Genomic DNA, 16,257 nt, shown 5'->3' with positions numbered 1-16,257 from the left:
TGCTGGCGGCGACTTAAGGCAAAGCGGTCAACATGATATATAGCTGCGGCCTTTCTAAGACTTAATTTTGGGTCATTCTGGAGGGCCTGAAGGGCAAGAATAATCTTAGCTTCATTTGGAGACTCTGGCATATTGGATTGTTGAGAAATATCTGATTGAAAAGTGATAGTGTAGGTTGAGGGATTTTTGGAGCACTCGCTTGTCTGGAGCACTCGCTTATCATGCACGTTAAGAAAAGGCCAAATGATCCAGCTTATCTCACATTATACAAAATCCAATGCAAGTATGAGAAATCCCAAGTCCAAGCTTTAAGGTTCGTCGCCACTAACATCACCCATCATGGCTACATCTTCTGATTGGATCGCAATAACAACTCATCTTTGCCACTAACACGACCAACCCCGGCACTTCATTAGCTTCTATGTATACTTCACGTGGCTCGATCTTTCACTCTTTGCCTTAGCTCGTTATGTTGGTAAGGTAATGTGACATTCTCATGCTCTAAGTAATAAACGGAGGAACAGAGTTTATTGTTCCACTTCTAAGCACACATCACTCACGGCCAGCTGAATAAGAAGATGTATACCGACAAACTAGACAGGAAGAGATTTTTCTAAGAATAGAACGCTTAGCAGTAATGTGCTTTGCACTTGGGTTAATCGACGGAATGGGGCGGACAGCAGCACATCGAGTGTTGAGGCCTGCTAGAGTTATTACACCTATCCCTGAGTTTAACGAGAAAAGTATCGGCGAAAGAAATATTGGCGACTTCTCCGCCTTTCCATCTCGATATTCACGCCAAGTTACTGTTAGCAATATTGCATATTGCCTTTTGAAAGCTAAAGTTGATCAAGATTCTCAGTGTGCTAGCTTGATATATCTCGTTGAGATGTCATAAGCTTTGAGTATCAAGCTATCAACCGGTAGCAATTGGATGTGAACAGTCCCTCTACTGCCTGTCATTACTGACTTTCTTTGCTTCGAGGTATATACAGTGTTTCTCAAGCAAATCACATCTAGGTAGGTTTATGCTTACCTTATTCACCACTTCAATGCTTTAACGGTGATTTTACGCAGAAGCTTGCATTCTTAGTGTCCTGTTGATAGCAAATCATATATGAATCTACCCAGGCAGGTTCCCCAGCACTGGTTAGTATATGTGGCAGAGCAGAAATTAGTGATAGCTTCACATAATAAAGAAAGGTCCTCTCAGACAAGTTCTATCTTGATTGAAAGTTGAAGCTTATAATATCTCAACGAACTACATTAAGCAACAGTGAGGGCCTCCAACTAACTTCAGCTTTTATAAGGCAATATACGCATAGCCACTCTCAACAGAGATAAGCCTCCTAAGTAAAAAGTCAGGCATCTTCTTTAGAAAGGGACACAAACTCTATAAGATTAATTGTAGCATATTTATACCGCTCTTCTCTCCATTTGTTCCTCTCTTTCTTCTCCCAAGACATTAAATTAGTCCCTTCACTATTGCCCAAGCCAGCAAGTACCACCACTACCCATCAATCCAGTCCAACAATAACAACAACATCCACGGCCACAACCGCAACCGCAACCATGACCGTTGGCCCTCTCGACACCCACCCTGAAAAGCAATCTTCCAAATTCGAGAAGAATTTGTGCGTCTTCGTACTTTTCTCCATGATTGCCGTCTTGGTTATCTTGGCCATGTTCGTGATGTACGTAAGCATACAGCTAATCTTATTCGAATTCTTTGACTGTTAGCAGAGCTGACCCAGTAAATCTAGAGTGCCCAGGATTCTAGAAGATGTTGCCGATGCTCTCCATCATTGAGGCCTTGGTCATTACGCTCGTTCTCACACTCGCAATCTTGGCTTTCTCCCTCCTAAACCAGGACCACCCTTCCCATGACCGGGTCAACTACCAACTGATGGTCTCCACCAAACGAATAAAAGTGACCCTCCAACAGTATCAGCAAGTTTGCGGCTTATGACAGTTCAACCGTTTTATTTGGAGAATGCCGGGTGCAATCATGCCACAAGCTTTTCTATAGGGCTAGTTCAGACCATAAGATGAACACCGTCAACTAATCATCGCTTATGCTCTTGCATACTTCGTGTTTCTATCGTGTCTTAGTTGCCAAATGCGTAAAGTTTTGATCTTCTAGTAGTTTTCTGGTACTGTGTCGCAGTAAGCAAAAGCTCACAGCATCATAAACATTGGTTGTCGGCATGTATCGATAACATATGGCAAACCTTCACACTGAGACATCTGAAACTCTGCTATCCCAAAGTTCTTCCATATGCTGAGCCTTTTTGGACGCCTGGAAGGTGTCATATCAGCCCAGGGCGCCGTGGGCTCCCCCATAAACAGTAGGTTTTCTTCAGTTGAGTCGCTTGTCTCAGCTATGCACATTTTGCATGACCAAGGAGTAGATCCAAAGGGACAGCTGAATTCTTCGTCTTCTGTAGCATTTCTCCTCTCCCTCACCTGCTGCTGCACCAATGTGATAAATTCATTCCACCTCTTGGAGATCTGGGCTGTATAGTTAGCTTTGCGTTTCTTTGTTGTCGATTTTGACAAATCCTGGTCTGATTCACGCTTCTTCGTGATCTTTCCAAGGGGATTCTTATCTTTTGCGACTCTCCGTGGTTGTACTCGAGTTGGGCCCGACTGTATTGTTCTTGTTGATGACAACTGCTTGATTTCGATCTGCCTTGTGATGTAGTTGAATATAAATGATTGAAAGTGTCTTTCGCAAAACGGCACCCCAGTAGGTGGCCTTGTCTGAATTGTCTCAGTTATCATGATGAAGGTAATTCGATTTGACATTAAAGATTTGGAGTCTGTGAGCGCAGAGTGCCTAGGCTCCTTGGTCTTAAACGTCGTTGTCATGGTAGTCGTGGGGCGACAGCTGTTCAGAACACGTACTCTGAAATGATGAACATGTTGGATTCTTTGTCAGGCATGAACTTGTTTTTCTTTTTCGTTATCATCCAACACAATGATTGATGGGTTCTTTCGTGTCTTGTTCTCGTTGTCTTTGTTCTTCTTCTACGGACTTGGCTCGGATTATCATAACATTTGATTTCCATAGAGCACCTATAGATCGGATAGGAAAAATTATTACTTACTTGAGTTGTTGGTGATTATAAAATCCTTTCAAATTCGATGTAGCATCCCTCAAAAATACTCGGCATATTCCATTATTCAAGTGAAGAGTCCCAAAACCGTGCTTTATCCTAGGGTGATGAATGTATTGTGTAAGGGATCAGTTTGTATCACGATATGACTTGGTATCATAGGAAACATCCTTTTATTGACTAGAGTACTCAAAACGGATAGGAGATCCAGCAACTGTCTGCTTATCGAAGGAGGAATGAAAACGTAGCTAGGATCTTGGTCCTAAATGATGAAAGGATTTAGGTCAATTGATACAATTTTAGGACTTCTTTAATAAGTTTAGGGTACCTTTTGCTAAATTTATTACAACATTCTATATAAAACTCTAATGATTTCCGGCTCCCTGAGGCTTATCACTCCTCATTCGTCTTGCCTGATAGAGTAGACCTCGTAGTAACGTCAAAGGTTTTCCGTCGTTGGTCCAAATGCAGCTACCCTATGCCAGTACAACGGAGTTTGGTTAAGGTTCGTTCTCATGCAGCCCTGGCCAGTGGAGCATCCACTTTACTCTATTCCGGTCTTGCAACCCCGGCTTATACACCGGAAATCCGTGCAGCCTGTCTACTAGGTTCGGAGGAAACAGAAGGGTCTCAACCTCGTTGAACAGTGGTATGAGGGCGGCGAGGAAGCTGCAAGAGCATTTCTAGAAGGCGTACTAGTCAATTCGTATTGACGAACAAAGGAACCGGCCAGACCATCCCGAGCTCGGTCCAACGCCGAGGAAGTATTTGCAGGGCAGAACGCAGTGGAACCAACCCCAGCATGGCCTAAAACCAAGCCAAGCGATAAGACCCCGCGGCTCATTTACCGACCACCTGATTTGTAGGTTCCATGCGGTGGTGCATTTGACTCAGTGAAGAATTACCGTTGACTCGGTGAATTTGAGCGCGATAGGGTCCTTGGAGGGTACAGTACTTATCTTTCACCGAGTCACTTGTTTTCACTGAGTCAAAGCCAGCGAATCACAGGGTTTATCGCGCTTTAGTTGCCGCGCTGGCACTTTCACCGAGTCACATGAAATATCTTCTGGAAAGGTTCAGATCCAGATGTACCTTCATGTACCTTTTCCGGCCGCCGGTTTGGAGAAAGGTCCCAGGGAGCAAGAAAACATCAGACCTAAGTTTAGGATGACAAAATAAACTCCTCAAAAGTTATCCTAAACTCATCCTAAATTTACACTAAGTTACCTAAGTTTTTTTCTCACTTAGGATCGAGGCTCCGAGTTTTCTTTCCTCCCACCGGCGACATGATCGGACCATGACGGCCGACGCCACTGTTGCTCCTGCCGCTGCTCTCTCATGCTCATGCCCGCCCGTACCTTAAAATCTTTGGATGCGGGCTGTGTTTTTTTTGATAACACTCCATACTCATAATCAGTCCCTTTTCCCTCTTCCCTCTTCCTTTCCTTTTCTTTGATTTCTCCATAATTCAGAACCAGAACTGAATTGTGTTGAACAAAGGCAATCATCATCCCATCATGATGTCTGCCACCCGTATCGGGCAACGGCTCGCCCGTCAGTCTCGTCGTTCCCCCATCACCCTTCAACCACGCCTCACACAGTCGATCCGTCTCAATGGCGTATCCCGGGCATTCTCAGTCACAGCCCAAGTCAATGCCCCTCGCTTTGTCGACTCACAGAGCAGCATTAAGCTGCAAGATCATGAGCTCTTCTCAAGGAGGCACATTGGCAGCGAGTCCAGCGAACAGGCAGAAATGCTCAAGGTCCTGGACCCTCCTGTGAACTCCATGGAGGAGTTTCTCGAGCAGACTATCCCCCCGCAGGTTCGGAGGAAACAGAAGGGCCTCAACCTCGTTGAACAGTGGTATGAGGGTGGCGAGGAAGCTGCTGTCCCCCCCAATGGTCGCACTGAGCACTACATCCAGCAGGAAATGCGAAAACTTGCCAAGAACAACAAGGTCTACGAGTCTTTCATTGGTGCTGGTTACTATGGAACTCTTGTCCCTGCTGTCATCCAGCGCAATGTTCTCGAGAACCCTGCCTGGTATACCAGCTACACCCCCTACCAAGCTGAGATCAGCCAGGGCCGTCTTCAGTCTCTCCTCAACTTCCAGACTCTTATCACCGATTTGACTGGTCTCGACATCGCCAATGCCTCTGTTCTCGACGAAGCCACCGCCGCTGCCGAGGCCATGACCATGTCTATGGCTAACGCCCCCAAGGGCAAGGGCCAGAAGGTCTTTGTCGTCTCCAAGGACTGCCACCCCCAGACCATCGCCGTCCTCCAGTCCCGGGCTGAGGGATTCGGCATCAAACTCGTCATTGGCGATGTCCTCGCCGACAACTCCAAGCTCGTCCGCGAAGTTGAAGGCGATCTCATCGGAACCTTGATTCAGTATCCCGATACCCACGGTGGTGTTCATGACTACCAAGCTCTCGCCGACATTGTCCATGAGAAGAAAGCTCTTCTCAGCGCGTCAACCGATCTTCTCGCTCTCACCATGCTCAAGCCTCCTGGAGAGTTTGGCGCCGACATCGCCATCGGTAACTCCCAGCGTTTCGGTGTTCCTCTGGGCTACGGTGGTCCCCACGCTGCTTTCTTCGCTACATCTGAGAAATACAAGCGCAAGATTCCTGGCCGTCTCGTTGGTGTTTCCAAGGATCGTCTCGGTAAGCCTGCTCTTCGCCTGGCTCTCCAGACTCGTGAGCAGCATATTCGTCGTGAGAAGGCTACTAGCAATATCTGCACTGCTCAGGCTCTTCTTGCCAATATGTCTGCTTTCTACGCTGTCTACCACGGTCCTAAGGGTCTTAAGACCATTGCTGAGGATATCTGGAGCAAGACCCGTCTTGCCCAGAGCTTGATCCTTGAGAAGGGCGAATTTAAGCTTCACACCGAGGGTCTCCGTGAGGATGGTGCTGTTCTTTTCGACACTGTCACTCTCAAGGGATCTCCTGAAGCCATTGCCAAGGTTCATAAGAACGCTGATTCTCAGAACATTAACCTTCGCCGTGTTGCCGAGGACAAGGTTGGCTTCTCTCTTCATGAGGGTGTCACCCTTGAGAGCCTCGGCAACCTCGTCAAGGCCTTTGGCGTTTCTGAGGCTGAGTTCAAGTCTGCTCTCGAGTCTGATAAAGCTACCTTACTCAATGACCAAATCCCTGCTTCTCTCCAGCGAAAGACCGGCTACCTCGAGCAGCCTGTCTTCAATCAATACCACACCGAGACCGAGCTTCTTCGATACATCTACCACCTCCAGTCCAAGGATGTCTCCCTCGTTCACTCCATGATTCCTCTTGGTTCCTGCACAATGAAGCTCAATGCCACAACCGAGATGCTTCCTGTTTCCGACCCCGGTATCAACAACATCCACCCCTTCGCCCCCGTTGAGCAAGCTTCTGGTTACCAAGCCCTCATCAGTTCTCTCGCCAAGAACTTGTCTGAGATCACCGGTATGGACGCTACCACTCTTCAGCCCAACTCTGGTGCTCAGGGTGAGTTTGCTGGTCTTCGCTGTATCAAGGCTTACCACGAGGCTCGTGATGGGGATAAGCGAAAGGTCTGCCTTATCCCTGTTTCTGCCCACGGTACCAACCCTGCTTCTGCTGCCATGGCTGGTATGAAGGTTATTACTGTCAAGTGTGACGGCAAGACTGGTAACCTGGATATCGAGGATCTCAAGGCCAAGTGTGCCAAGCACGCTGATGAGCTTGCTGCTATCATGGTTACTTATCCCTCTACTTTCGGTGTCTTTGAGCCTGAGATCAAGCAAGTCTGTGATCTTGTCCACGAGCATGGCGGTCTTGTCTACATGGACGGTGCCAACATGAACGCTCAGATTGGTCTCTGCAGCCCTGGTGACATTGGTGCTGATGTCTGCCATCTTAACCTCCACAAGACCTTCTGTATTCCCCACGGCGGTGGTGGCCCTGGTGTCGGCCCTATCGCTGTTAAGAAGCATCTTGCCCCTTACCTCCCCGGTCACCCCGAGATTGATCCTCAGCGCATTGGTGCCGAACGTGATAGCACAGCCGTTGCTCCCATCAGCGCCGCTCCTTGGGGTAGCGCCTCCATTCTCCCCATCAGCCACACCTACATCCTCATGATGGGCGGAGATGGTCTTACCAAGCAAACTGGCACCGCCCTCCTCAACGCCAACTACATCATGTCCCGTCTCCTACCCCACTACAAGGTCGTCTACACTAACGCTAATGGCCGCTGCGCCCACGAGTTCATCCTGGACGTTCGTCCCTTCAAGGAGACCGCCGGAGTTGAAGTTGCAGACATCGCCAAGCGTCTTGCAGACTATGGCTTCCACTCCCCCACCATGAGTTTCCCCGTTTCAGGAACCCTCATGATCGAGCCCACAGAATCCGAGTCCCGCGCTGAGCTCGACCGTTTCTGTGATGCTCTCATCCAGATCCGACAAGAGATTGCCGATGTTGAGTCTGGCAAGGTTCCCCGCAAGAACAACCTCCTCACAAACGCTCCCCACCCTCAAGAAGACCTTCTCTCTTCCGAGTGGGACCGCCCTTACACCCGTGAGGAGGCTGCTTATCCCTTGCCTTGGCTCCGGGAGAAGAAGATGTGGCCCTCTGTGGGACGCGTGGACGATGCTTATGGTGACACCAACCTGTTCTGCACATGCCCCCCTGTTGAGGGATCTGAGAACTTGTAAATGAAAAGCAAGAAGTAATGGTTTAACGATAGATGGTGGACGGGTCATATTAAGCGATTTCTTTTTAATTTATTTAAGCGGGAAAAGATATATCATATTCAACCATGATGGGCCCCTGACATGCATATGGATGGAATGGTTTTTGGGAAGCTATTCAACCACGGCGAACTGATCTCTGTATTGGCGGAGTTTTGCGATATATGATGAGATTAGAATAAAAGTTCTAAAACTAGAAATTTATGAGTTCAAATTTACAAGCAATCTTACCATTTGTTGAGAAGTAAAGTGGTCTGTAGGACAATCAGTATCTCATGTTCCAAGACTTGGCCATTATTATGGTCAAACATGTACACGGTCTACGGGATTGTGCCTTGGAACACCGAAGATGTATGTGAAAAATATGATATCATTTGCTTTTAAATCACCAATTATTTAATCTAACCAAAAACCATCGCTTAATGCTCCTCAAGGTGCTTAGCATAAGCAGCCTCGTCCATCAATGAATCAAGGGCAGAAACATCCTCAGCCTCAACCTTGATCAACCAGCCCTCGCCCTCAGGATCATTTCCCAGATCAGCGGGTGTGTCGACGATAGGATCGTTGACCGCGACGACAGAGCCTGATACAGGGGAGTTGATGTCAGAGGCAGACTTGACTGACTCAACGCTGCCGAAAGACTCGCCCTCAGAGACTTCCTCGCCCTGAGAGGGAAGTTCCACATAGACGACGTCGCCGAGAGCTTCAGCAGCGTAGTTGGAGATGCCAATTGTGCCTGGGGATGTCAATTGATGAGATTTAGTTGGTACAGACAAAGGAACTTACAGGTCTTGCCATCGGCGGCGACGTCAACCCACTCGTGGCTCTCAGTGTATTTCCTCGCGAGGACTAGAGTCTGTTAGATTTGATTGAGCTTGAAAAAGGAGGCAGAACTTACGGTTCATGGAAACTGAGAAGCATCGTCGGGGAGCAATGCTGTTGACTCTGCAGGCAAAGGCAGTCTTGGGAGCTCGAAGAGCAGTAGATCGGAGCTTAGAGGCAGAAGCCCAAGCTTGACGAGCAAAGAGACCAGACATTGTGAGTGGGTGAGTGGGAGAGTGAGGGAGGGAGGTAGTGAGTATGAGGGATGAATTGAGGTTGAATGAGTGAATGCGAATGTTTGTGATAATGTTGATGGTGATTGATTTTAGGTGACCTACTCCCCATTTACGATCCCTAGCACTTCTCATCCCCCGTCTTCGGCCGCGCTCCGGTCAAGTACCTCGGAGTCACTATCCGGCCCCAGTTCAAGCGGCGCCTCGTAGTGTCATAACAGTTGGAGAATCAGGTCATGAGCGCTACTTCAGTGTACCCACTGCTTCAAGTAGCGGTACCGCTTATCTCGCCAAAAAGTTGTCATGATGGGCGGTGTAACCTGCTTTAGCCGCTTGTGAAAGGTACTGGCTACTAGCATCTTTCACTGAGTCAAGTACCGATAACCCCAGATCCAGATCCCAAGAGCCCTGAAATATTTTTTTGGGTATGCGGGGAAGACTTGGAATTCCGAGGAGGGGAGATATTCGGAGTTTGACTACGGAGAATGAAGTGCAAGGCAATTTTATCATGTAATTTTAGTCAATTGGGTCAATTACTACTGGAGCAAGTTGTCACCAGACTTACATGACCATTGAAGTGGCGGCTATTACACAGTCGTGCGTGATGCTGTCCAAACAGCTTAACTTGCAGCATTCTAATCTGGCCCATCATGATTACAACATGGATGATCAAGACAACTACAACACAGCAAGTTTGGTGAAATCATGCAATATACTCTTTAAACTCATGTAAATTTTGCTATGATACTATTTTCCAAACGCCAAAAATGATCTGTACTCTTCATCAAAAACATCATGACTTGAGCCAGGGCTGGGGGAACCCTCCAACCCACTCAGCGACCTCATCTCGTAGCGCCTTGATCTCCTTGACATTAGATCCATCACCCAAAAACTCCAAAAAGTTCTTCACGGTACCGGGGTTCTTAGCACCCTTGGCCTCAGCAGCCGCGCGGGCGTCTTTATCAACCGCTAGAGTGATCTGCACACCGCGGTCCACAATATCAGCCACGCGCTTGAAGTCCTCGCCATTGAAGCCCCGCGTTGTCATGGCGGGTGTTCCGAGACGAAGGCCACCGGGCTTGAGGGCGGAGCGGTCACCGGGAACAGTATTCTTGTTGCTGGCAACGCCGACGAGCTCGAGAACACGTTCGACACGCGCGCCGTCAACACCCTTGGGCTTGAGGTCAACGAGGACGAGATGGTTATCGGTACCGCCTGAGACGAGCTTGTAGCCCAGACCCTCAGAGAGTTGCTTGGCCAGAGCTTGTGAGTTCTCGAGGACCTTTTCTTGGTACTGCTTGAACTCGGGTGTCTGAGCTTGGCGAAGGGCAACAGCGAGAGCGGTGATGGTGTGGTTGTGAGGACCACCCTGGTGACCGGGGAAAACTGAAGCATTGATAGGGCCTTCAAGATCATACATGATCTGCTTGCCCTTCTTGTCTGTGCTTCGAACGCCCTTGCGGTAGAAGATCATGGCACCACGAGGTCCACGAAGGGACTTGTGGGTGGTGGTGGTAACGATATCGGAATCCTCAAAGGGTGTTCCAATAACACCAGCAGCGACAAGACCAGACACGTGAGCCATATCAGACAGAAGGTAAGCACCAGCCTCATCGGCGATAGCACGCATGCGCTCATAATCGATCAGGCGGGAGTAGGCGGATGTGCCAGCGACGATAACCTTAGGACGGTACAGAAGAGCGTTCTCGCGAAGCTTGTCGTAGTCGATCAGACCAGTCTCCTCGTTCAATCGGTAGGGGAAGGTCTCGTAGTACTTGGAGACCATGGAGATCTTCTTGTTTGGGATCTGGTAGCCGTGGGAGAGATGACCTCCGTGGGGAAGATCAAGGCCCATGATACGGTCGTGAGTGTTGAGGATAGCAGAGTAGGCGTAGAGGTTGGCAGGGGATCCAGAGAGGGCTGAGGCCGTTAGCATTGAACAAAGAATTGAACGTCAAGTCGAGACTCACGCTGAACATTGACACCCCATTTCTCAGGGTCAAGTCGGAAGGTCTCGAGGGCACGTCTTTGGCACAGACGCTCTGCCTCATCGATGTGTTCATTACCACCATAGTATCGTGCGCCAGGATAACCCTCGGAGTACTTGTTCTGCATAACACTACCTAGAGCATCGAGAACGGATCGCGAAGTGAAGTTTTCGGAGGGAATGAGGTTGATGAAGTGGTTCTGGCGCTTCTCTTCCTATAATGGTGTGAGATTGGGTCACTTGGTATATGGGGAGTGACTTACACGCTTGAGAATGGCGTGGATCTCAGGGTCGCCTTGCTCGAGGTTGGCACCGAGAAGCTGTAGAGTGTTAAGATATTGTTGGACGTGGCTTCATTCAAGACTTACATCTGACTGAGAAGCAAATGTCCTGGTGGTGACACGGCTGGCCAGAGATGGCTTTGTGCGAAGGCATTGCTGCCGAAGGAGCCTCAAGTTCATCATGATGTGTATGATGAGGGGTATCTCTGTATGAACTGAAGAGAAAAGAAAAAATAAGATGAAATTACGATACAGTCTCAAGCAACAAGTCCAAGCTAGAGCAGCACAAGATCTAATAAGAATGTCCTTGTCCGCCGCCTTCGGCTCATGAGTTCCATGACCGGAGTATGAGATCAAGATGCCGGTACGTACCTCATGGCCAATGTCACCGAGTCAATCTTATCAAACGTCACTGAGTCGAGATCTAAAGCGGGGGGTGGACGAGTCCCACCTGATCCTCGGAGGCTTGGTCTTGGAGGGCCGGGAGTGAGTTACCTGACGGTACATGCGCTATCTCGGAGCCTAGAACACTTTTAGAAGCTGACTCGGTGAACGGGGATGAAGTGGCTTGGTACAGGGTAGCCAATTATTCCCGTCACGTACGTCAAGTTGCTGGAGCGAAGTGGCCTTGGGCTTGACCTGACTTGACTCCCCCACAACAAAAACAAACACGATCCACTCCCAAGGCCACGGACGTTGCTTTACGGTTCGTTTCGCTTATTCCGGAGCCTCCATCCGATTTGCATTGCACCTGATTGTGCCTGCGTTCACCTCTAACCGCGCTGTACTGTACCTGTACCACTCACTCAAAGCCAAGCAATCCGCTTGCTTTGTCACCGAGTCTTTTCTCGGTGGCAAAAAAAAAAAAAGAGGGCTCAATATGTCACCGTCACCACCAAACCCAACCCCAAACCCCTCCTCGATGCGTCCCGTGCCTATAATCCGCAGTAGGACGGGCTGTTTTACCTGTAGGAAACGCAAAAAGAAGTGCGACGAGAGGTACTACCAACCACTCTCCAGACAGTCATCTTGACTCGACTTGACTTACGTGATGATGCAGTAAACCAATCTGCAGCGGTTGCAAGCGCAATAAGCTCGACTGTGTCTGGCCTGAACCACAGCCTGCCAAGGGGCCATCGCGGTCCTCATTTGGTGCTGCATCTACAAGCTCACAACAGAGCGTTGCTTCGCTGAGACAGGGCCACGATGCGGACTCGGTGAATGACCCGGTCATACCGGACCCGGTGCCGGAGGAGGACGGAGCTGCTGAGAATCCCGATGTACCCCAGAATGGCGACAGTTCTCCGGTGCATGGGCAAGTGCAAGGGCAAGGGGACACCCACATGGTCGATGCTGAAGCTGATGTGGATATCATCAATGCTGTTGATGATGTTGATCAGCCATCTCCTTCGCAGTCATCCAACTCATCAGACTCACCGACTGTTATCACAACATGGGATGCAGATACCGCCAACGCTCTCACTCTCGCTCTGCCGCCGTCCCCAGACACAGGTCTCCCATTCAATGGAGCCATTACTATGCCAATGTCGATGCTACCTGAGCAGGGACATCAGTCATATGAGCTTCTCAGTTACTACCTGTCACGAACGGCCAATAGCATGGGCAACGGTTCCACAGACGTGAATCCCTTCATCGCCAAGCTTATACCATTGGCCTTCTCAAAACCTCTTGTGTTACAACTTATCCTCGCTCAGAGTGCTGCACATCGCCAGGCATCAGCAGAGCGACATCCAAGCGATGAGATTGCTCAGAGATATTACACCGACTCACTGCGGATGTTTAGGAATGTCGTCGATGAGTATGTGTCTGGAAATGCCGAGAACACTCTTGTCTTGACAGTCGGCAGTCTTATTATGTGTTTGACTGAGGTTCGTATCATTGATGCCACGACCCGATTGTTGACTAACATGCTGCAGGTTGCCAAGGGAGACATCCACGGCACAATATTTGACCATCTAACAGCGTCCAAGTCATTAGTGAGCACGTTACTCACGGGGACGCAGAACATGGTATACGACGACTTACCAGACTTTCTAATCGAGTACTACATGCATATCGCAGGCACCAGTATGATCTCGATTGATCCCCAGTATAACTCACAGTCATTGCTCAGCCCCGATATTGAAGTCCGGGCCAGAAACTTGGTCGCAAGGAAGTACGTCGGCCAACTATGTGGCTGCTGGCTCGAAATCCTCATTCTTATATCCCAGATCTTTCACCTAGGACAAGTCATGTCTTCACCGACTGCCGATGGAGAGGTCTCACCAAACCCCGACAACATTGTCAATTTCGCTTTCCTTCAATCTCAAGTGATGGGCTTCTTCCCAGATCCTTCCGTCACACCATATACACGTCTTGCGGGGCTGGTATGGAAACAAGCTGCCCTCCTATATCTCTGGACAGTCCTCGGGAAACCCTATCAGCAACCTGAAGGCAGCTTCCAACGAGCATTAGTAGAATCGGCCGTCGCCGAGGCAGTGGCATTGCTTGATCAGTTCCCCGCTTCGGTCAGGATAAATACGAGTCTCTGCTGGCCACTCGCTGTTATCGGGTGTAGCACGTCAGATCCCACAGTCCAGCAGGTCCTGAGGACGCGGCTGCAGACTATGTTAGACACAATTGGTCTGGGGAATATGAGACAAACACTGGTGCTACTGGAGCATATTTGGGAGCAGCCGCCGGACCAAGTCAGTCCTTGGACGCTATGTAGGGCGATGCGTGAGCGTCAGATCTGGATATCTTTTGCATGAAAGGACAACATTAATCCTAGATACCCGCCTCGATATATAAAAATAGAGTCCTTGAGGCACATGCAATTAAGATGCCGTATATATGACGGTCGCCACCAATTCTTTTGAACTCATTATGCGCAGCCAGCCTGGCCGTGGAAATGATCACATCAACGAGCTCATCTTCAAACCATTGCCATCACTTATGAAGAAAGCCGCGGTGGACTTGGTCAAATATAGCATGTTCTATTGTCTAATTGTTTAAAGAAGGAATTCCCAAATCTTCGCAGCCACTAGAAGTCCATCATGATGCGCCCTCGCTCTCGTTATACCCTCCTCATACATCTCCTTTGAGAAGATCTGCTGGGCATATCTGGCCTCCATGATCTCTTGCATGATAAAGTCGTCAAACTCCGGATGAGCCTGGAATGAGATGATACGCCCAGGCTTGTAGAGTCCTTGAACCTCGCACCTTGAGCTGCTGCCAAGGCTGACCAGGCCTTCGGGAACTTCGAGGACTGCATCTCGGTGCATTTGATGAAGGCCCTATTCTTTTATTAGTGAGGACTCACGGGAAGGATGAGTGGTACTTACGAGAGATGAAACACCCAATAGCTTCTGGCCAGTCTCGTTGAGGTTGATTCTGTCAACACAAACCTCCCAACCACCCGGGCTCACCGCAACCTTTGCACCAAGTGCTCGTCCGATAATCTGATGGCCAAAACAGATGCCAACAATGGGCTTCTCCGTCGTCGTATAGACCTTCTTGACAAACTCAACAAGCTTCAAGATCCAAGGGTCATCAGCAAAGGATGTGTGTTCTGCATCCTGTTAGCTTTGCAGACGTGATTTGATAAAGAAACTTACTGCTGCCCGTTAACAAGAAGCCATCGACATCTTCAATTTTTGGGTACTCTTGTGCTGTGACAACATCCCATTTGCTAAGATCCAGGCTCACGTCCTTGCCCTTGTCACCAAGTGCTTCATTCTTGAGACCCTTGGTAAGAAGATCACGAAAGATGTCTCCATAAGAACCGCGCTTTTCGTTAACAGAAGGAAAAGGCGTATCGCACTCTAGAACAGCAATTCTATATGTTCGAGTCATGATGACGATACTGTGTGATGATAGTGGTTTAATTAATAAAGGTCAAGGAGGGTTCGTTATCAAAAGATATAGATATTCAACGCCCTTTAACCTACACGAATATCCCCACCAACAAGGAACCTCATGACCACGTCGTTCACAAACGACCCTCATTTTAGTAATGTTAGCCGGGATGGCGGAATGTGAGTCTATTGGTGCTTTATTCGGTCCGCGTTCATAGCCGCGCTTTACCGCGCTCCACAGGACCACATAGGATTGTACACGTATTGATCTTGAAACACCATGATTGAGGATATTGTGAGATAAGATCTGATAGTCTATCTGCAGATCTTATTAGTATAGACTGATATTGTTCCTATGTAGGGAGTCAGAGGATATAATACTGGCTGGAGATAATCTGTATACAGTGACATACTGATTCTCTCTTTCTCTTTGTTTGTCGAGACAGATTTCAATGAATCTACATCAGGGCCTATCCTTCTTGAAAGTCATAAAAAGTATGAATACTATTTCATACTCACGACCATAGCAACACCTCGTCACAATGTGCTTGGTAGTGGTGGTCTGTCCGTCCAGATACTGTGGTCAGTCGGGAATCGCGATGTTGCCTGACTTATATAGAGCATAATGTGAGGTTGTCCTAATTAGATCGCATACAAAAAGTCACTTTTTGAATAAAATACACATAGTTGCTTCTCTTCTCGGCCGGATGATGGTAATAGCTACGAAGAACGGTATTCACTGATGACGTGATAATAGAGGCCAAGTGAATCGTCGATAACAGCTGTAGAATATCAAAACCAATTCTTTCGTAGATATCAGATAGTACATAAAGATTCCAATTTCATCAGACTGCCCTTAGATATGAGAGTTCTCTTGTTGCGTATCTTGAATTCCCAATAACCCGCTTACGAGTTGATGGTTCCAGAAGCGAAACAGGACATTGAATAAACACATTGGAAGGCTTCACTGACTAAAGAGGCCTGTTGGAGGTTAAGAATGTTGAGTACTCTGACCTTGTCGTTGAAAATTCTCCATCAGTTCTTCACAATATGAAACCAGCCACCTTGGAGGCTCAAATGATAAGATCGGATGTCTCGGGCATGAACTGATGTGTATCTTGCATAGACCTCGGTAGATCCAATTAACAAGCATTCAGCAGCACATGTAATTGCCCAGCTGAATCTGATCCACGAACGTGAATGTGGATAATTCTTTGATTCCTTGAATGTCAATCAACCTCGG

The 16,257-nt window shown here is 48.4% G+C and overlaps 5 protein-coding genes across 5 annotated transcripts; 2 read left to right on the top strand and 3 right to left on the bottom strand.

Annotated features, from left to right (window-relative positions):
* Positions 1–4,639: 4,639 nt before the first annotated feature.
* FMAN_08855 (putative glycine decarboxylase P subunit) lies at positions 4,640–7,798 on the top strand (the record flags this gene model as incomplete). The annotated part of the gene is made up of 1 exon (XM_041829632.1): positions 4,640–7,798. The coding sequence occupies one exon, from the start codon at positions 4,640–4,642 to the stop codon at positions 7,796–7,798; it is 3,159 nt and encodes a 1,052-aa protein (XP_041680375.1).
* Positions 7,799–8,253: 455 nt separating this feature from the next.
* FMAN_08854 (putative GCV3-glycine decarboxylase, subunit H) lies at positions 8,254–8,871 on the bottom strand (the record flags this gene model as incomplete). Its single annotated transcript, XM_041829630.1, has 3 exons — positions 8,254–8,570; positions 8,621–8,683; positions 8,733–8,871. 3 exons carry the CDS (start codon positions 8,869–8,871, stop codon positions 8,254–8,256), a joined length of 519 nt encoding a protein of 172 aa, XP_041680374.1.
* An 811-nt stretch (positions 8,872–9,682) lies between these two features.
* Positions 9,683–11,340, bottom strand: FMAN_08853 (putative glycine hydroxymethyltransferase; the record flags this gene model as incomplete). The annotated part of the gene is made up of 4 exons (XM_041829629.1): positions 9,683–10,809; positions 10,860–11,091; positions 11,140–11,196; positions 11,245–11,340. 4 exons carry the CDS (start codon positions 11,338–11,340, stop codon positions 9,683–9,685), a joined length of 1,512 nt encoding a protein of 503 aa, XP_041680373.1.
* Positions 11,341–12,079: 739 nt separating this feature from the next.
* FMAN_08852 (uncharacterized protein) lies at positions 12,080–13,928 on the top strand (the record flags this gene model as incomplete). The annotated part of the gene is made up of 3 exons (XM_041829628.1): positions 12,080–12,156; positions 12,218–13,046; positions 13,095–13,928. 3 exons carry the CDS (start codon positions 12,080–12,082, stop codon positions 13,926–13,928), a joined length of 1,740 nt encoding a protein of 579 aa, XP_041680372.1.
* Positions 13,929–14,168: 240 nt separating this feature from the next.
* On the bottom strand, positions 14,169–15,012 carry FMAN_08851 (uncharacterized protein; the record flags this gene model as incomplete). Its single annotated transcript, XM_041829627.1, has 3 exons — positions 14,169–14,453; positions 14,502–14,728; positions 14,775–15,012. The coding sequence occupies 3 exons, from the start codon at positions 15,010–15,012 to the stop codon at positions 14,169–14,171; spliced, it is 750 nt and encodes a 249-aa protein (XP_041680371.1).
* Between the last annotated feature and the right edge of the window lie 1,245 nt (positions 15,013–16,257).

The sequence above is a fragment of the Fusarium mangiferae genome, assembly GCF_900044065.1.
Source record: "Fusarium mangiferae strain MRC7560 genome assembly, contig: FMAN_scaffold004, whole genome shotgun sequence".
NCBI lineage: Eukaryota > Fungi > Ascomycota > Sordariomycetes > Hypocreales > Nectriaceae > Fusarium > Fusarium mangiferae.
This window is presented reverse-complemented; position numbering and strand designations above follow the sequence as displayed.